Source organism: Ranitomeya imitator, chromosome 1 (assembly GCF_032444005.1).
Source record: "Ranitomeya imitator isolate aRanImi1 chromosome 1, aRanImi1.pri, whole genome shotgun sequence".
Lineage (NCBI taxonomy): Eukaryota > Metazoa > Chordata > Amphibia > Anura > Dendrobatidae > Ranitomeya > Ranitomeya imitator.
In genome coordinates this window covers 680,955,746-680,974,501 of record NC_091282.1, presented here as the reverse complement: position 1 = coordinate 680,974,501, position 18,756 = coordinate 680,955,746, and the positions used below count along the sequence as shown (strand labels likewise).

Here is an 18,756-nt window from a genome sequence, read left to right as displayed (position 1 = left end):
CTCAGTAGTGCAAAATGAATTATTACGAGAATGGCCCGCTGCGTTAACCTGCTGTCTGCAGTGTAAGGCTTGGACGAGTTGCTGGTTGAAAACTATTAGAAAGTTTGAGTGCTGCATTTACTAGGAAGGGTTTTGATAGCAAAGTCCACATTCATTTTCAGTCCATCTGTCCCAACACCTCTGTTGCATGACATGGAGTGTGAACAGTTAAAAAAAAAGTAAAAAAAAAAAAAAAAAAAAAAAAGGCCTAATACTGTTCAGGTATTACATTTAAAAAAAAGGCAGTGATTAGCCAAAGTAAAAATCTCTCGGGACAATTTTAGGCACTTCTATAAAAAAACAAAAAATAAAAAAAACAAACAGGACCTTGATAGAAAGAAGTTCATTCTGCGTAGCAAACAAATCCCATCCACCAGGCATGAAATGATAGCCATCGCTGTCAGCGCCTCACATTGTCTTGGAGAATGTCAGGCATCGAAAGGACACTTTAAGAGACTAGCTTGTAATGAGAATGTCTAATGTTTTCTTTGTGCTTCGCTCTTTCTTCCAGTCTTGATACATTCAGCCGATCAAACGTCTAAACATTAGCGCTAGTGATCGAAAGTCTATTGCATCTCTAGCAAAGCCACAATCTAACCCTTCATTTCAGATTATTTGATCCTCCAAAAGCAGCAAGTTTCGTCTTTGTGCTCGTAAATCCCCTCCAGTCATGGGTTGTAAACATAGGTACATGGCATGCCTTCCACTTGTGGCGCTGAGAAAACATTAGTTACACGTGGAGGTTTGGAGTTACACCTGCAGGAGGGAAACCAATGGACATGCAGTGAGCGCAATACGGCTAAAGCACATCCAAATGTACAAATCGTATGTAGAGCTAATGCTACTAACATTAAAGCTACTTACAAACACTCCCTTTAAATGGTCAAACAGTAATAAAACATCACCACGTTTTTGCTATATAACCTGAGAGCAGCATGATGTAGGGGCTGACACCCCGATTCCAGTGATGTGTCACTTGCTGGTCTGCATCCTGTCATTTTGATACAATCATGGTTCTATGCTGCACATTTTGCAGTACTCAAAATGTTGAGCTGTGTGTAACTCCGCCCACACCACCGATAGGTAGCTTTCTGCCAGTGGTGTGGGCGTGATTATGCAGAGTAGCAAGACTACATGGCACGAGACAACTGGTCCTGTAGTGATAATCTCCTGCTGATAAAACGATGATTGTGTTGCTGTTTCAAAACAGCCCAGTAAGTGACACATCACTGGAATCACGGTCTCAGTCCCTGAAACATGCAGCTCTCAGATTACATAGCAAAAACCTGCTGTCAGATTCCCTTTAAAGGAGTGGTCTAGTGGATAGCTGAGAACTTGTTTTCACAAAATAGGTGACTAGGACGCGCACTAATCAGTAGACTGGAGCATTTATTCCCAATGGAGCACTTCTAACAGTTACAAAATGTATCTCAGGTTGGATGCCTGAACACTACTCCATTAATGCTCTGCGGAGCAACTAGAAAAAGTAGAGTGTAGCCCAACAGGGAATGAATAGAGCAGTGATTGAGCATGCGCACTGCTGCTCCATTAATGCTCTGCAGGGCAGATAGGAAAAAATAAAAATAATAAAGTATAAGCCAACCGGGAATCAATAGAGCGGTCATTGAGCATGCCCCCTGCGCTCCATTCCAACAGCGATACGAGTGCCCAGTTTTACTGATCGGTCCTAATCTACCAAATAACACCTACAACCCCTTTAATGCTGACTGCTTACCGCTAATATAAAAGGTACATTTTCTGCAATAAGAACTCTGTTACAATTATAAAGATGATGTCAACTGAGAGGCTATGTATTCCAAACTAATCACCCATGGCAGGGAAAGCGTCGCCTCTGGTCATCGTACCATAGCAGTGATGTTCTTACCTCTGTAGCTATCACACATTCATTTCTTTCCTCTGCCATCACATAAATGGACTGGTACATTGAATCTCTTGGGGAACATATAGTGGATATTCTACACTGGGGCTTTTCACTGTAAAAGAAAAAAAAAGTTTAATTATCAGGAGTCCAGAGATTAGCATGGCCAGGAGAACTGGTGCTGCCATGAATATGTGCCGCCATCTTTTCTTCTCTACACATTATGATATTGCTTTAACGGCCAAGAAGCCTGATAGGTTCCTAAGGTGATGAGTCTTCACTAAAGCCTGTTTGGCCTACCACAGAATCTAACACCAAGACAAATGTGTCTTTTTTCCTCTAAGACCAGGATCACACACAGCGAGATACGGCCGAGTCTCGCAGGTTAAAACCAAGCTCTGGTACTGGCACTCCGGAGCGAAGCGTGCAGCCGCATCGCAATACATGGAGCCGCACGCTTCGCTCCGGAGTGCCGGAGCTTGTTTTTAACCTGCGAGACTCTGCCGTATCTCGCTGTAGTCTGACTCCGGCCTAACACTTCTAAATGGATCCAGTAATAAAGACATATTTTAGCGCTAAATTTTATGGTCTTCACCAAGGGAGCGTTGCTTGTCAAGGTAATTATGCAGAGCAGCCTAAGGACAAGCCCCCCCCAAAACCATAGCTACACAAAAAAAAAAAAAAAAAAAAAAAAAAAAAAAAAATTGGGGGGAATATTATGGTGAATGCAAGAAGAAAAAAAAAAAACTATGGGAAGAATAAAATAGCAAAAACTGGCCTCTTGAATTAGTAACAGGTCCTCTATAAAAATAAATAAATGCAATATGACATCACATATGGAAGTCTAGAGGCATCACTGATCCGACACATTCGCTGCCGCAAACCCAATATAGACCCCTGCTACGCTCAGCCATGGAGAACTACAAGTCTCAACTTCTATGGCTTTTTTTAAATTAATGATCAGCCTAATTAATAAGAATGACTGGCAAAAGGAGCTTGAAAAATATTCTATAATTGTGCCACTTCTAAGCATTTTTCACTATTGCAAATTTCATGTAGGAAACCAATGTGCCTTATGTAACGCAGATCTAATAGTGTCTGTATCCTGTATCGGCTCCTGATGGAAATGCCTTACAATAAAGGCCATAGATAGTAAAACCTAGTCAGTTGGCTGGGAACTCACATTGACTTGCCACAAGAATAGACAATTAATGCCTTTTTCATAGGGAGCGGTCACACGTCCCTCCACTTCTGCATGGACGGAGGGTGTAAAGTTAGAACACGTTTGGATAGTGTTCACACTTTCCGACAACCCCACTAACTATGGCAACGCCATTATTGCAGCTACGAAAGACTGGCCTCTGCTCGATTTCCCACGTATTGTTACACTCATGGGGGTTTACAGCAGTGTAAATGCACATGTATGTTGTAAGGGCCGATCAATGCTTCTTGGGTCCTTGCATTACAGTGACAGGAGGCAACGCTGGAGGGAAGGGGCTGTGACTACATGGCGATTTTTACAGTGTAGCCCCAGCCATAGTGAGACAATGCAGCCCACTTGTAGGTTTTCAATCTCACCTGTGTAGACGGAGAGGGAACTTCTCCTCTTCTAAGCATTTTTCACTATTGTGGAACTTGTCCGCTTTTCCCATCCCATTCATGACCCCTCCGATAAGTCCGTTTGCTAGATTGCAGTCTAATGGGTAATTTTTGAGCTTGTAATTGGATTTCTCCAGCCCACAGTCCACTTCCAAGTCCTTCTTTTTATTGATATTTTTCAGCTGTGAAGCTGGGATTAAGTTGTCTTTCTGGAAATCTGATAAATTATTCATGGCTTTGGTGTCCTGCATCGGCTTCTGCCGGAAATGTCTTACTAGAATAAAGATCATGCATAGTAAAACCAGGAGTCCCACCATGCCAGCGCCCATGAAGACTGCCAACCAAGGAAAGTCCCGATCCACTGGGAACTCACAGCGGCTTCCCATCAGACCATGAGGACAAAGACAAACAGTGCTTTTTTCATAAGGCACAAAATGGCACGTTCCTCCATTCCTGCACGGATTGACCGTGCATTCGTCGTTGACTTTCAGATCGCAGGACTTCCCGGTAAATCCTGGAGGACACATACATCCAAAGTCGCCATTCTTGTCATAGCAGGTCCCTCCATTACTGCAGGGATTCTTTGCACAGGCATTCATGTTGACTGCACACGTCGGGCCTGTATACCCCATGCGACAGCGGCACAACTGATTGTAATGGAGGATGTAGCACTGCCCCCCTGTAAGAAACATTAACACAGGGTTACTGGTGTGCCAAGCAATATGGCGGCAGGATTCCTGCTATACAACTCGCCAGAACAGAGCACAAGGATGGGAATTGTATGGGCCTCATGTATGTGACATTTTTACTCCAAAATGGTACAAGCAGATTATGAATTTTGTGGAAAGTGGAGAGAAAAAAATATATAAAATTTAATATGTTCTATATACATTCTTTTGTTCTATCCATCATACACTTTATATTTACTTAAGCAGGTGAAGCAAAAGTTAGAGAAATATGAATAAAGGACAAAAAAAAAAATCCATGTAATAAATATGGTACATAATCAGGTCATTTCTATTGCAGCCTTTCATGGCTAAGGAGGGAAAAAGTCAGTCCAGGCACAGGGCATGGATACAGCGGAGAGCGGCTGAGATATGCTGGGAAGTAGAAAAATCTGGGCTCTCTACAGCAGCAGAACAGGCTGCCAAAATGCCGGACAACAGAGGTGCCTGTCGGACCCTACTGACTATAATGGGATCCATCATGGTGTCCAGGATCTTAGAGACAAGATTTTTGCAGGATCTGTGATGGAGCCTCCGTAAAGACTAAACACTATGGGTTGGTCACTGGCAGTGCAGCGGCCATGAATACATACCATTTAGACAAGGGTTGTTGATACATCGGTCCACTTTCTTTTCACAATTGGAACCTGTATACCCCAGTGGGCACTGACAAGCGTAACTGGCGCCCATTTCTCGCTCTCTACATGTGCCGCCATTAAAGCACGGGGAATCGGCACAGTTTAATACGCTGTGTTCACAGTGGCTGCCGTAATAGCCTTGAGGACATTCGCAGACATAGCCGCTTTCACCATCCTAGAGACAGGAGACAAAGATTTAATAAGGATGTGAAGATGCAGGTAGCTGCTACAAGGCAGCTCTAATAAGGAATTAGCACAGGGCAAAGTTTGCTATGAATCAGAGTACAAGAGTGAGGCCACGGCTGAGATGTATAAACAATAAAAGCCATGCCAAACTCGATTTACCCGTACATTACACAGGAACATGTTGATAGTGCAAACACAAACAAAAGAATTTCTAGTTTGACGAGCTGACGCTACAACGCCAACTAAAGAGGCGAGGGAGAGTGCAAGGACAAGAAAGGCGATCCTGAATTCTCAGACAGGACACCCTGGTTTATGGTTAAGGCAGAAGCCAACAGAAGAAGTCCCTATATAGTGTATTGTTTGGTAGTAAATTGTGGATATTTTGCAGCAACCATTGGTTCTGTAGAGTGGAACTTTAGGTATTCAGTAGCTTTCAGAACAAAAAAAAAAAAAAAATAATTAAGAATAGACTGTTCAGTGATAAAAAAAATAAATAGGAAAACTACTCTGCAATGTTAAAAATTAACAGACCGATTCATAGACTTGAAAGTGATAATTTTGACAGACATGTGAACAGCGCCATAAGTTATAATGGGCACAAGCTCTATACGTGAAAAACACAGATCATGTACAGGACATGTGACTTACACATATCTGACTGAGGTGTTGGGGCTCACGCAGTGGTCAGTATTCCACATTCTAATCAATGTTCACATCTGTATTTGGAGGCCGTGTCCGCACCAAAGCGTGAACACATGTCCAAATTGATGAGTCACGGATCAAACGTGATAATACAAATCTAGGAGTCTACAGAAGAAATAATCGCTGACACCAGAATCAGGCCTTAGGGCTCATACTCACTTGCGCAAAACTCAGATGAGTCTCGCATGTTAATACCTGGCGCTGCTGCCGGCACTCAGATCGGAGCGTGCGGTCGCATAGGAATACATGCAGCCGCACGCTCCGCTCTTCTGGGCCGGGTGCAGTGCTGGGTATTGCCGTGCGAGACTCATCTGAGTTTCGCTCAAGTGAGTATGAGCCCTAAGGCGGAAATTACAGAGATATTATACTTCTGTCCGGTCTCCGTTTAACAAGCTGAAGGTCACATTCCCAAACCTGGTTAGGGTGCTGCAAGTCCAGAAGACAGCCAGTGTGACTACCCATATTTCAATTTGTTGTAAGGAAAGAGGCTACTTTTTGGGCCATTTATATTAGCTAAAAGTATATGAAGACCGGCACTCACGCAAGTTACAATTAACTCTTGAATTTATTCCATTGAAACTTCTAAACATTAATGCACATGAAACGTTTTGGCCCCGAAGCCTTTAAAAAAACAAAACATTATATGAATTGATTTATTGAAATTTCAATGGAATCCAGTCAAGAGTTAATTGCAACTTACAAGAGTGCGGGTCTTCATATATTTATATGCGAGACCCCATCACCACCACCCTTCAGAGTGCCGACTGGAAACGTATGGCTTGAAATTGATGTACGCAGACCGACGATGGCCCCTGTGCAGGATCAATACACATATATATATCCAACAACTCCAATTTATACTGTTCACGTACCGTGCAGCTACCACCGTTTCGGCAAGGATTGCTGTCGCACTCATTGATCTTCTCGTCACAATTCACGCCAGTGTATCCAGGTCGGCAAGAACACGTGTAACTACCCTGACCAGTGTTCATACAAGTAGCTCCATTTTTGCAGGGTTTATGGTGAGTACAATAGTTCAGATCTGTACAGAATGTAAACGAAATGAACATTCACATCAGATTTATATAATCTTAGTAGAAAAAGGCAAATGCCGATAATGCGGCACAAATGCCAAAATGCAGATATCAGTCAAGCATGCTCACCTTGATCGCAGAAAAGGCCGCCCCAGCCTTCGTCGCAGGTGCACTGCCAGGGAATTTGGCATGTCCCATGCCTACATCCATTATGAGGAATGCACTCGTTGCAGTAACGACCCTGCCAGCCAGGACGACAACTGAAATGGCCATTTTAGACAATAAGAATATAATAATGCACAAGAAATAAGACAATTCTCTAAAATATATATGGTATTAATACTCACGAGCACTCCCCGGGGCTGTTACAGAAGCCATTCTGCTCACTGCACCCATCCAGACATATTGCTGTGGAAACATACAATATTGGCCATGGTTAATGTCATCCATCACAGAATCGCTCAGCTCCTCACATTACACTGCTGAAGGCAGATCATGTTTCTTGTACCAGGAGGGGTGCAGGAGTAGACAAATAGTGTATAAGTTACACATCATTTTGCATCCAGTCTGCCATTTTTTTTGTTTTTCCCTTTATGTTATCTAATTGTCCAGCATGTTGACCTAGCCTGTGGTGGACTAGTTTTATGGAAAGTGGAAGATGATAGTTTTTTGGGTTTTTTTTGGCACCCAAAAGCAAGGGCTGCATAATCAAGACAGTTGGATTATCTGATCAATGACAACTAATTTCACAGGATAAGAATTCTATAGAGCAGATTGGGAGTAAAATCGGAAACTTATGGGGAAAAAGTTGGATTTTCTAGTTTCCTATACAGAAGTACAATGCATCTGGTTGGCAGCGCCATCACGTGCACCCCTGAGGTCCCCACATCAGTCCTCTCACCATACACCTGAGCACCAGGCTGTCAGACCAGAGGAACAGACAGTTCCTTTGCCGCCCTTGTTGTTAAGCCCCAGTGTGTGACATGGATTTTGCTGCTTACAAGGACCTCATTTAATGCCTGGGTGACTCTGAACAACAGCCCGTCCACCCTGATCCACAGTCTCAGGAGATAACAGCTGCTCCCATTGTGGCCGCTTCTCTCCCTCCTCACTACAGCTGTTCTCTAATGTCAAGGATAACAACAACGCGTGCCGCGCAGCACAAGTCACCCGGCCAGGAGACATTACACTTGACCCCTGAGCGGCAGAAGCACGTCGCAAACAGCGCACTGACCGCACACGTCCATGGAGAAGGGAACGACTGGAGGTTGTATGGCAAATCGTTCACATTCACTGCGCCCCAGTGCTTTCACAAACAGCTGGAATAGGAAATCGCATGCATTAAAAAAATATAAGTTCCCAAATGTGGACAAGTGATTGTAAAATGTGTAGCAGAACGCGGGTGATATTAAAAGCAGACTCTTATGAACTAAATAACAAAGATCATCACTCAGATGTCATGTTTGAGTGGGGCCATTGCTGGAGTGCACACATTACTCTTGTCAATGGGGGGCGCTGTGTATTCTGCAGACAGCTCTAAAGCCACCATTATGTGAGCGATATACGGAGTACGTTAAATGTCCTGTGTCCACTTCCTGTTTGTGCCCTGCGATTACGTGTAAATGATCATAACGCTGAGGAAGCCTTGGCATGCTTTATGTACAACGCTAGAGAACATGGAAGGAAAAAAAAAAACAAAAGAAAGTTTCCCTTCTGTTGTATCCTAACTTTACAAAAAAAAAAAAAAAAAGTTGTGCCCATGAATCAGGTCATTATGGGGTTAAAAAAATAACTATAGGTCCTAGTCCACAAACTATAACTTCATTGCTAGCAGCCTCCATGGAGAAATAAACTGTCACACCCCCCCCCCCCCCCCCCCCCCATTAACCCTGTATGGCCAGCCCCACAAAGTGCAAACTGACTGAAGGTATACAGTAGTAAGTGCCTGGCGAATGACATGAAGGAAGAGATCCAGCAGTCATTACACCCCACTCCTATGTTTTGATAAAAAACATGTTTGTTGCTAGCAAACCAGGGCATATTCTCATTCTCATCTCTTGTTCTGGAGGCAAGGGACAAGCACAAGTCAATCCCTGAAACCACGTCCGTACGGAGAAAAAAAAAAAAAAAAAAAAGCTAGAGAATTCCTTTGCAAAAAAAGCTGCAGATTTATTAATAAAATATACTTTTTCAATTTCATTTACGATTTTACATCTGCACGGTGGTTTGCAAAATTGCCAGCAAAGCATAAAATGGCACAGACAGATGTTGGCAGCACGTCAACACTGCATGATCTGGGTATATAATAAATATATATTTTTGTAAGACAAAGTGCATGGAAAAAAAAAATAAAATACAAAAAAAAAAGTGGCAAAAAACCCAAATACTATGAAAACAAAAACCCAACAAACTCATAGTTACGCGAGCCTAGCTAATACTCCTTAAACCTGGGAGACTAAACTCCTGCACTATTAAGATTTTCAGCCACTGCGTCCTCTTGGCCAATTCTCATGGTTTCCATATCATACGAGAACATAAGATCATGGATATTAAACTGTAGAAGCGAGTGGTTCATTAGGTTAATGAGGACTCATTCTTGTGTGTGAATAGGAGGACTCGGGGCAGAACGCGTCATTACACAAACCATCCTGATTTCTAGACCCTTTCATTTATTTTCTCTTTTTCGGGTAATGAACAGCTGAATGAGCTACAGATTGGAGATTTATCATGGGACTAATGACAAGCTTCCAGTGTTGGCAGGTGTTCGAGGGCATAAAGGATGCTAAATTGTCTGTGGCAAATTGGGCTTTGGAGCAAGAACTGGCGGAGCATAAGGTTTCTCTGAGCTACAGTCAAACGCCGATATATTATTCAGCAATTACAGGGTGAATGTATAAGCGATTACTGGAGGTGAATAGCATCCAGCATTACAATGCCAGTGTCCCACCAGTGCTGCTCTACTGGGCGATTACTACACGCTGGTGCGGGGACAGTGGTAGACGTGTTCCCGAGCCTTACGTTTCGAGCAGTATTCTCCTTTCCATCCTTTCAGACATGAAATGCTGCCGTCGGATTCACAGACGTAGTGTCCGAAGCGATCGTCGCGAGGCTTGCAGAGCCGGGAGCAGCTTTCCCCGTAGTAGTGCTCGCTGCAGATGACCCTGTAGGAATATCTCAGCTGGGTATTTCGTTTCCCCATCTTCAGATCACTGGACCAAGCTTCGCCAACATTAAGGGTTTTCTGGATGACAAAATCGCTGACCAAAATTTCCCTCTGATTAGCCCCTGTGGAAAAACAAGAACCAGGCATCTTAGCAGATGTATTTCAGAGAAGCACGCGCAGCACATAGGAAGTCTGGCAGCCTCACTTTACAATGGATTTTACAGTCACCCATTTCACAACACCGCTTTTTTTTTTTTGGAAGTTCCAGTAGATTGAGTTTAAAACAAAGGAGAAAAATCTGCCCATTGTTAAAAACTACGATTACGCCATCTCAAATAGCACATGTAAAAAATAAGCAACTGTAACATCTCTTATCAGAGACATCCAAGTCTGATCACCCAATTCAGTTTTTAGATTACGGAGACAGGAGATGACAGTTGGTGCCTATAAGAGTCTATGGAGGGTAAGAAACTAGAAGCAAACACATTCTGCTGCAAGTTCTCCTGAACCATCATTTACGTTCTCCATAGGACCTGACAGCTGGTGCCCATAAAGTTCTATGGAGAGGGGAGGGAGAACGAGGAGCTAGAGGCAGGTACTGACATTGTACTGCAAGTTCTCCTGGATGACTGTTCTGCATAGAACTTTATGAGCAATGTCATCTATTGAGGACTAACTGATGTTCAGGAAGAACTTGCTGCACAGTGCCTCTAGTTCTTCCTCCCCCTCTACATCGAAATTTATGGGCACCATCTGACTCGAGCGCCTTCTTCAATATAATTTTAAGAGATTTTAGCTCAGTAATGGGGAAAAAAAAACCCAAAAAACCTGTAGTCACTGAAGGCAGATATTAGCTGTGGATTGAGAATGAATGACCAGTCCAGAGAAGAGAAAGTAGTTTCTTTCTCTGATAAAATAAGGAAGCTTTTCTAATATATCCTATGTGAACAACTGATTAATGAAAGTTCACAAAAAAAAAAAAAAAAAAAAATAGATTTGGAGAAATATTTTGATGCATACGGTATTGCATTTTTTTGGGAAAATAAATAAAAAAAAAATTCTTAATGTAAAAGACTAATGTTCTCCAAAGTGAGCAAGAGCCCAAGTCTGTTTCCTCAAGAAAGGTTTCAATGTGAGAATTGTTTTGTTGAAATATTCTCTTCCTCTATGTCAGCAAAACATCCAAAAGCCATTATTTCTTTTCCAAAGGGCGGAACTTAAAAAAGGTGTAAAATACAGGAAAAGGCAGTCAGGACAATTTGGCAGACTTCTGGTTTTCTCACCAAAGAGCGGACTTCTTTCCCACGCCAAAAATAAACTGGAGGAAGTGCAATTGTTTTGGAGATTAGGTACGTAAGGCCATGAAAAAAAAAAAAAAAAAAATTTACATCTCTCCAACGGCAGCTTGTTTTGAAAGTAGAAATGGGAATTTAAGTTAAGGGCAAGGTTAACTACTGATGTCCCTTATAAATAGGAAAGTTTAGCAGCACCTAACCCTATGGGAGCGCTGTGACACCGGCGCCCTCTAGTGCTCCATCATGTTATTTACCTGTAGGTTTATGAAACGCTTCAACAATCAGAGAGAAGGTTTTCTAAAGAGAAGAAAAAACAAAAACACAAATTATTAAACCCAACATAGGAAAAATAAGCTGAAACAGAAAAGTAGTAATCATGCAAGCAGGAATATTCAGAAGGCTTCTGTTAATTAACAGCCGCCTGTACAGTTTAATTAATCTAATTGCAGATAGTATTACCGCTTACATCTCAATTAAAGCAAGCCCTCTGGTTTGTTTTCAGTGGAGATGGTGGGGGTTGGGGGATACTGTCTATTACTAGCAGAGACCGGGAGCGGACTGTGGTACAGGCTACTGTATACGGGGAGGAGGAAGACACACAATAACACAATGTCCAGGGGCTGCAGTAGCTCTGGGGGTCCCTGCTCCTGTATGGTCTGCACATCTGTATACGGAGGAGGCGACACTTTCCCTGACTGTAAAGTGCTGCGGATCAGGCTGGTGTTATGGAAATACCAGCTATTTACCCACAAATACCACCCGCTGTGTTTACACTGGAGGCTGAGGAGGAGCCGGCAGGGCCACAGACGGGAGGGGGCCGGAATATATGGGGGCACACAGCAATGGGGTAACCTGTGTGGCTGCACAGGGGTCCGAAACTTCTACCACACACTATGGCACCGCACGGGGGGGCCGAAACACATACATCTGGGGGAGTTACCTGCCTCCTCATACAGGTGTACAGAAGGAGGAGGGGAGTCACTACCTACTTACACAGGTGTATGGGGGTCCCTGCCTCCTCACACTGGTATATGGTGGTGAGGGGGGTCTCTACCTACTCACACTGGAGGGGGGGGGTCCCTGCCTCCTCACACAGGTGTATGGCAGGGGGTGGTTCGCTGCCTCCACACTGAAGCGGGGGTCCCCGCCTCCTCAAAGGTGTATGGTAGTGTGTGTGTGTGTGTGTGTGTGTGTGTGTGTGTGTGTGTGTGTGGGGGGGGGGGGGTTCCCCATCTCCTCAAATTGGAGGGGGGGGGTCTCTGCCTCCTCACACTGGTGTATGGTGAAGGGGGGGCTGCCTCCTCACAAAGGTGTATGGAGGTATTGGAGGGGTCTCTCTCCTCACACAGGTGTATTGGGGGGGGGGGGGGAGGTTCTGTCTCCTCACACTGGTGTATGGGGGTGGTCCTGCCTCACACTGGTATATGGGGGGGGGGGGGGGGTCCCTTCCTCCTCACCCTGGTGTATGGGGGGGTTCCTGCCTCACACTGGTATATGGGGGGGGGGGTCCCTTCCTCCTCACCCTGGTGTATGGGGGGCCCTGCCTCCTCACACTGGTAAATACGTCTCCCCCTCCTTACCGGCCAGGTAAAGTTGAACTGCAGGCTGATGTGTGTGGACAGTCCATCTATGAAGGCGCCGGTCTCCAGCACCGGGGTGACGACGCTGCCGAATGTGCAGGGCCCCGGGGACACCACAGTCTGGTAATGCTTCAGGCAGATCTTGAAGAACGTCCGGCAGTCCGGCACACACGACCCCCCATCCGCCAACGTCCCGTTGCTATTGACAAACGCGTCCAGCCGCAGCTGGAAGACCCCGGAGCCGCAGACCTTAGAGAGAAACACACAAGAGCCGAGCGATCAGATCGGCCGCAACACACGCTGCGACCTAGGAAGACGCTACAGAGATCGGCCCTCAATTACCTGCTGCAAACCGAGCGACAGTAGCACCAAGCCCCAAACAATGCTGTGCTCCATCTTCTTCATCACCCGCCCGGGATATGGAAGCAGCGGACAGGTACAGCTCCTATACAGCAGCGCTGGAAATGCCGGGACTCCTCAAACAACAGCAGGTCCACACAAAAGTCATGTAACAGGTGCTATCCAGTCAGTGTCCAGCAACTCCCGCCAATAAATCCAGTCCGAGTGATGCCGTGTGCCGCGCTAGCCCCTGTCCCGAACCGTGCGACAGCCCGTCAATGTATTGGCTGGGGAACTGCGGCTTCGCTCTCCCGGAGAGTCTTATATACGGCGGCTCGCTCCATCTGTCACTGAGCCCCGCCCCCTGATACACGGCTGCGCCCGCGCTGACCGCGGCTCACAGCCCCTCATCTATACTAAGACCTTGGGGCCCCCATAGACTGAGACCCCAATACTGGACACAGCCCCTCATCTATACTAAGACCTTGGGGCCGCTATAGACTGTGACCCCAATACTGGACACAGCCCCTCATCTATACTAAGACCTTGGGGCCCTCATAGACTGAGACCCCAATACAGGACACAGCCCCTCATCTGTACTAAGACATTGGGGCCGCTATAGACTGTGACCCCAATACTGGACACAGCCCCTCATCTATACTAAGACCTTGGGGCCGCCATAGACTGAGACCCCAATACTGGACACAGCCCCTCATCTGTCCTGAGACTTTGGAGCCCCCAGAGAGACCCCAATACTGCCTGTGCAGGACTCATGTCCTCACATTTACCTCGGGTTCCCCAGAGAGACCCCATTTACTTAATGTATATGACACATCCCTTCATTCATTCATGTTCCTCACTTATATAGAGCTATCTTGTTCTGCAGCACTTTCCAGATAGTATCACTGTCCCCATTGGGGCTCACAATCTAGATTACCTATCAGTAGGTCTTTGGGGTGTGGAAGGAAACCAGAGGAAACCCATGCAAGTAAACTCCTTGCAGATGTTGCCCTTGGTGGGATTTGAACCCAGGACCCCAGCGTTGCAAGGCTGCAGTGCTAACCACTGAGCCACCATGTATTTTCCCCGTGAGACCCCTTCATCTTTCTTTTCCCTCAGAGAGACCCCCACTCCTTCAAGTGCAGGACTCATCTCATATGTTCTGTCGTTTATCTCACTTTAACAAGCAAGACCCTCATTACTTCATGCGCAGGGCTCATCTCCTCGTGTGTCCTGACATTTACCTCAGGTTCCCCAGAGAGACCCCCATTACTTCATGTGCAGGACACATCACCTCATCCATCCAGACATTTACCTCAGGATCCCCCCCATTACTTCTTGTGCAGGACGCATCATCCCATCCATCCTGACATTTACCTCAGGTTCCTCAGAGAGACCCCCATTACTTCATGTGCAGGACACATCACCTCATCCATCCTGACATTTACCTCAGGTTCCTCAGAGAGAGAGACCCCCTTTACTTCATGTGCAGGACACATCACCTCATCCATCCTGACATTTACCTCAGGTTCCCCCCCCCCCCCCATTACTTCTTGTGCAGGACGCATCATCCTATCCATCCTGACATTTAGCTCAGGTTCCTCAGAGAGACCCCCATTACTTCATGTGCAGGACACATCACCTCATCCATCCTGACATTTACCTCAGGTTCCTCAGAGAGACCCCCTTTACTTCATGTGCAGGACACATCACCTCATCCATCCTGACATTTACCTCAGGTTCCCCCCCATTACTTTTTGTGCAGGACGCATCATCCTATCCATCCTGACATTTACCTCAGGTTCCTCAGAGAGACCCCCATTACTTCATGTGCAGGACACATCACCTCATCCATCCTGACATTTACCTCAGGTTCCTCAGAGAGACCCCCTTTACTTCATGTGCAGGACACATCACCTCATCCATCCTGACATTTACCTCAGGTTCCCCAGAGAGACCCCTATTACTTCATGTGCAGGACTCATCCCATATTGGTGTACCAGTCCACCATGGAGATAATGGGGGTGATGATGTGTGGCAGTCATTCTCACCAATGTTATACACCTCAAGCACAGATTGACTAGATTACGTTTGTCGGCTCTCACTTACCCACTGTTCACACAGGCTGACGAGCAATGCCGATAGGATTTCTACGCATAAGAGTCCTCCTGACAGACAAGCATTTTGTTCTCTCGTCCGGTGATTGCCGGCATGTTTTCACTGGATGTTTATTGACTCGTATGAAAGTGCCATTAGCACAGGAGTGATGGCATCGTAGTCCACACTAGGAACATCATACTTCTGAATTTGGCCTTAGTTAGGATTCACACTGAGGTTTTTTGTTGTTGAGTTTTTGGAGGAGAAATTCTCACATGTACTCAAAAAACTAAAAATTTGTCAAAAAGACGCACCCTTAGCATTTTTTGCAGCCTTTTCATTTGTTAGTTTGCAGCAGTTTCAATCAGGATTTGCTTCGCAGAGGTAACGTTTTTTTTTTTTCCTCCACCACATATTTTTCCAAAACATCTTCAGGATAAAAAAAAATTCTTAAAAAATCCTCATCTTTTATTATTATTATACATTTTTATAGCGCCATTTATTCCACAGCGCTTTACATGTGAAAAAGGGGGCAAATATAGACAAAATACATTAAACATGAGCAACAAATAAGGCACTAACAGGTACAGAAGGAGGGAGGACCCTGCCCGTGAGGGCTCACAGTGTGCAGGGGATGGGTGAGGATACACTAGGAGAGGGTAGAGCTGGTTGTGCGGCGGTTCAGTAGGTTGAGGATCACTGCAGGCTGTAGGCTTGTCGGAAAAGAGGTGAGTCTTCTATGGTTTCTATGGTAGGCGAGAGTCTGATGTGGTGGGGTAGAGAGTTCCAGAATATGGGGGAAGCACGGGAGAAGTCTTGGATGTGGTTGTGGGAAGAAGAGATGAGAGGGGAGTAGAGAAGGAGGTCTTGAGAGGATCAGAAGTTGCATGTACAGTGGGGCAAAAAAGTATTTAGTCAGTCAGCAATAATGCAAGTTCCACCACTTAAAAAGATGAGAGGCGTCTGTAATTTACATCATAGGTAGACCTCAACTATGGGAGACAAACTGAGAAAAAAAAATCCAGAAAATCACATTGTCTGTTTTTTTAACATTTTATTTGCATATTATGGTGGAAAATAAGTATTTGGTCAGAAACAAAATTTCATCTCAATACTTTGTAATATATCCTTTGTTGGCAATGACAGAGGTCAAACGTTTTCTGTAAGTCTTTACAAGGTTGCCACACACTGTTGTTGGTATGTTGGCCCATTCCTCCATGCAGATCTCCTCTAGAGCAGTGATGTTTTTGGCTTTTCGCTTGGCAACACGGACTTTCAACTCCCTCCAAAGGTTTTCTATAGGGTTGAGATCTGGAGACTGGCAAGGCCACTTCAGGACCTTGAAATGCTTCTTACGAAGCCACTCCTTCGTTGCCCTGGCGGTGTGCTTTGGATCATTTTCATGTTGAAAGACCCAGCCACGTTTCATCTTCAATGCCCTTGCTGATGGAAGGAGGTTTGCACTCAAAATCTCACGATACATGGCCCCATTCATTCTTTCATGTACCCGGATCAGTCGTCCTGGCCCCTTTGCAGAGAAACAGCCCCAAAGCATGATGTTTCCACCACCATGCTTTACAGTAGGTATGGTGTTTGATGGATGCAACTCAGTATTCTTTTTCCTCCAAACACGACAAATTGTGTTTCTACCAAACAGTTCCAGTTTGGTTTCATCAGACCATAGGACATTCTCCCAAAACTCCTCTGGATCATCCAAATGCTCTCTAGCAAACTTCAGACGGGCCCGGAGATGTACTGGCTTAAGCAGTGGGACACGTCTGGCACTGCAGGATCTGAGTCCATGGTGGCGTAGTGTGTTACTTATGGTAGGCCTTGTTACATTGGTCCCAGCTCTCTGCAGTTCATTCACTAGGTCCCCCCGCGTGGTTCTGGGATTTTTGCTCACCGTTCTTGTGATCATTTTGACCCCACGGGGTGGGATTTTGCGTGGAGCCCCAGATCGAGGGAGATTATCAGTGGTCTTGTATGTCTTCCATTTTCTAATTATTGCTCCCACTGTTGATTTCTTCACTCCAAGCTGGTTGGCTATTGCAGATTCAGTCTTCCCAGCCTGGTGCAGGGCTACAATTTTGTTTCTGGAGTCCTTTGACAGCTCTTTGGTCTTCACCATAGTGGAGTTTGGAGTCAGACTGTTTGAGGGTGTGCACAGGTGTCTTTTTATACTGATAACAAGTTTAAACAGGTGCCATTACTACAGGTAATGAGTGGAGGAAAGAGGAGACTCTTAAAGAAGAAGTTACAGGTCTGTGAGAGCCAGAAATCTTGATTGTTTGTTTCTGACCAAATACTTATTTTCCACCATAATATGCAAAAAAAATGATAAAAAAACAGACAATGTGATTTTGCTGGATTTTTTTTTCTCAGTTTGTCTTCCATAGTTGAGGTCTACCTATGATGTAAATTACAGACGCCTCTCATCTTTTTAAGTGGTGGAACTTGCACTATTGCTGACTGACTAAATACTTTTTTGCCCCACTGTAGGTAGGTACCAGGAGACTATGTCACAGATGTATGGAGGAGACTGGTTGTGGATGGCTTTGTATGTCACTGTAAGGGTTTTGAATTGGAATCTCTGGGTGTTAGGAAGCCAGTGAAGGGCTTGGGATAGGGGAGAGGCTGGGGAATAGCAGGGAGACAGGTAGATTAGTTGGGCAACAGAGTGTAGGATGGATTGGAGTGGTGCCAGAATGCTAGAGGGCAGGCCAGAGAGTAGGAGGTTGCAGTAGTCAAGGCCGAGATGATAAGGGCATGCACTAGTGTTTTTGCGGTGTCGCGGTCAAGGAATGCGTGGATGCGGGAAATATTTTTGAGTTTGAGACGGCAGGAGGAGGCAAGGGCTTGGATATGTGGCTTGATAGAGAGGGCAAAGTCGAGGATCTCCCCGGGACACCGGGTTTGTGGGACTGGGAAAAGTGAGCAGCCATTGACATTGATGGATAGGTCTGGTGGAGAGGTAGAGTGAGATGGGGGAAAGATGATGAATTCTGTTTTGTTCATGTTCAGCTTTAGAAAGCGGGCAGAAAAGAAGGCCTAGATAGCAGACAGACAGTGTGGGATTTTGGTAAGGAGGTGAGGTCAGGTCCGTATAGGTAGATCTGCGTGTCATCGGTGTAGAGATGATACTGCAAACTGTGGGATCTTCTTAACAGCAAAGTGGATTTCCCACAGAAATGGATATCCAGTGTTTTCTACGTGTTTTGAAACAGTTGTTGAGGAAGAATTTAGAGCAGATCTGCTCCAAAAAACCTCCTCTAAAAACTTGAAGTAAAAACTTGGGGAGGTTTCTTTGGAGTTTTTCTTTTCCCTGATGGGATTTTGAAGCATTTTTATCATGTAGAGGTTTTTTAAGAAGGAACATAAACCAGCTCACCGGTGATTCAGCAACCAAACCTCGGGAGCACGGACCCGCTGTGTCCAGGCGTGCAAGATCCCCAAAAAAAAAGAAATGTCCAGCTTCAC

The 18,756-nt window shown here is 45.2% G+C and overlaps 1 protein-coding gene across 1 annotated transcript; it reads right to left on the bottom strand.

The window, feature by feature from the left end:
- Positions 1-657: 657 nt before the first annotated feature.
- On the bottom strand, positions 658-13,476 carry DLL4 (delta like canonical Notch ligand 4). The gene is made up of 11 exons (XM_069730077.1): positions 13,183-13,476; positions 12,841-13,089; positions 11,515-11,557; positions 9,821-10,087; positions 7,150-7,210; positions 6,932-7,062; positions 6,641-6,810; positions 4,836-5,055; positions 3,497-4,196; positions 1,925-2,033; positions 658-795 (listed from the first exon to the last, which is right to left on the bottom strand). Exons 1-11 carry the CDS (start codon positions 13,243-13,245, stop codon positions 790-792), a joined length of 2,019 nt encoding a protein of 672 aa, XP_069586178.1. The 5' UTR covers positions 13,246-13,476; the 3' UTR covers positions 658-789.
- Between the last annotated feature and the right edge of the window lie 5,280 nt (positions 13,477-18,756).

What these genes read in the sequence shown, in the direction of transcription:
- DLL4 (XM_069730077.1), bottom strand. Translation starts at nt 13,245, where the DNA reads ATGAAGAAGATGGAGCACAGCATTGTTTGGGGCTTGGTGCTACTGTCG. An exon ending in AGTTCAACTTTACCTGGCCG is followed by an intron (nt 11,558 to 12,840) that starts GTAAGGAGGGGG and finishes TCTTCTCTTTAG; the next exon opens with AAAACCTTCTCTCTGATTGT. An exon ending in CAACAACCCTTGTCTAAATG is followed by an intron (nt 4,197 to 4,835) that starts GTATGTATTCAT and finishes TGTTTCTTACAG; the next exon opens with GGGGGCAGTGCTACATCCTC.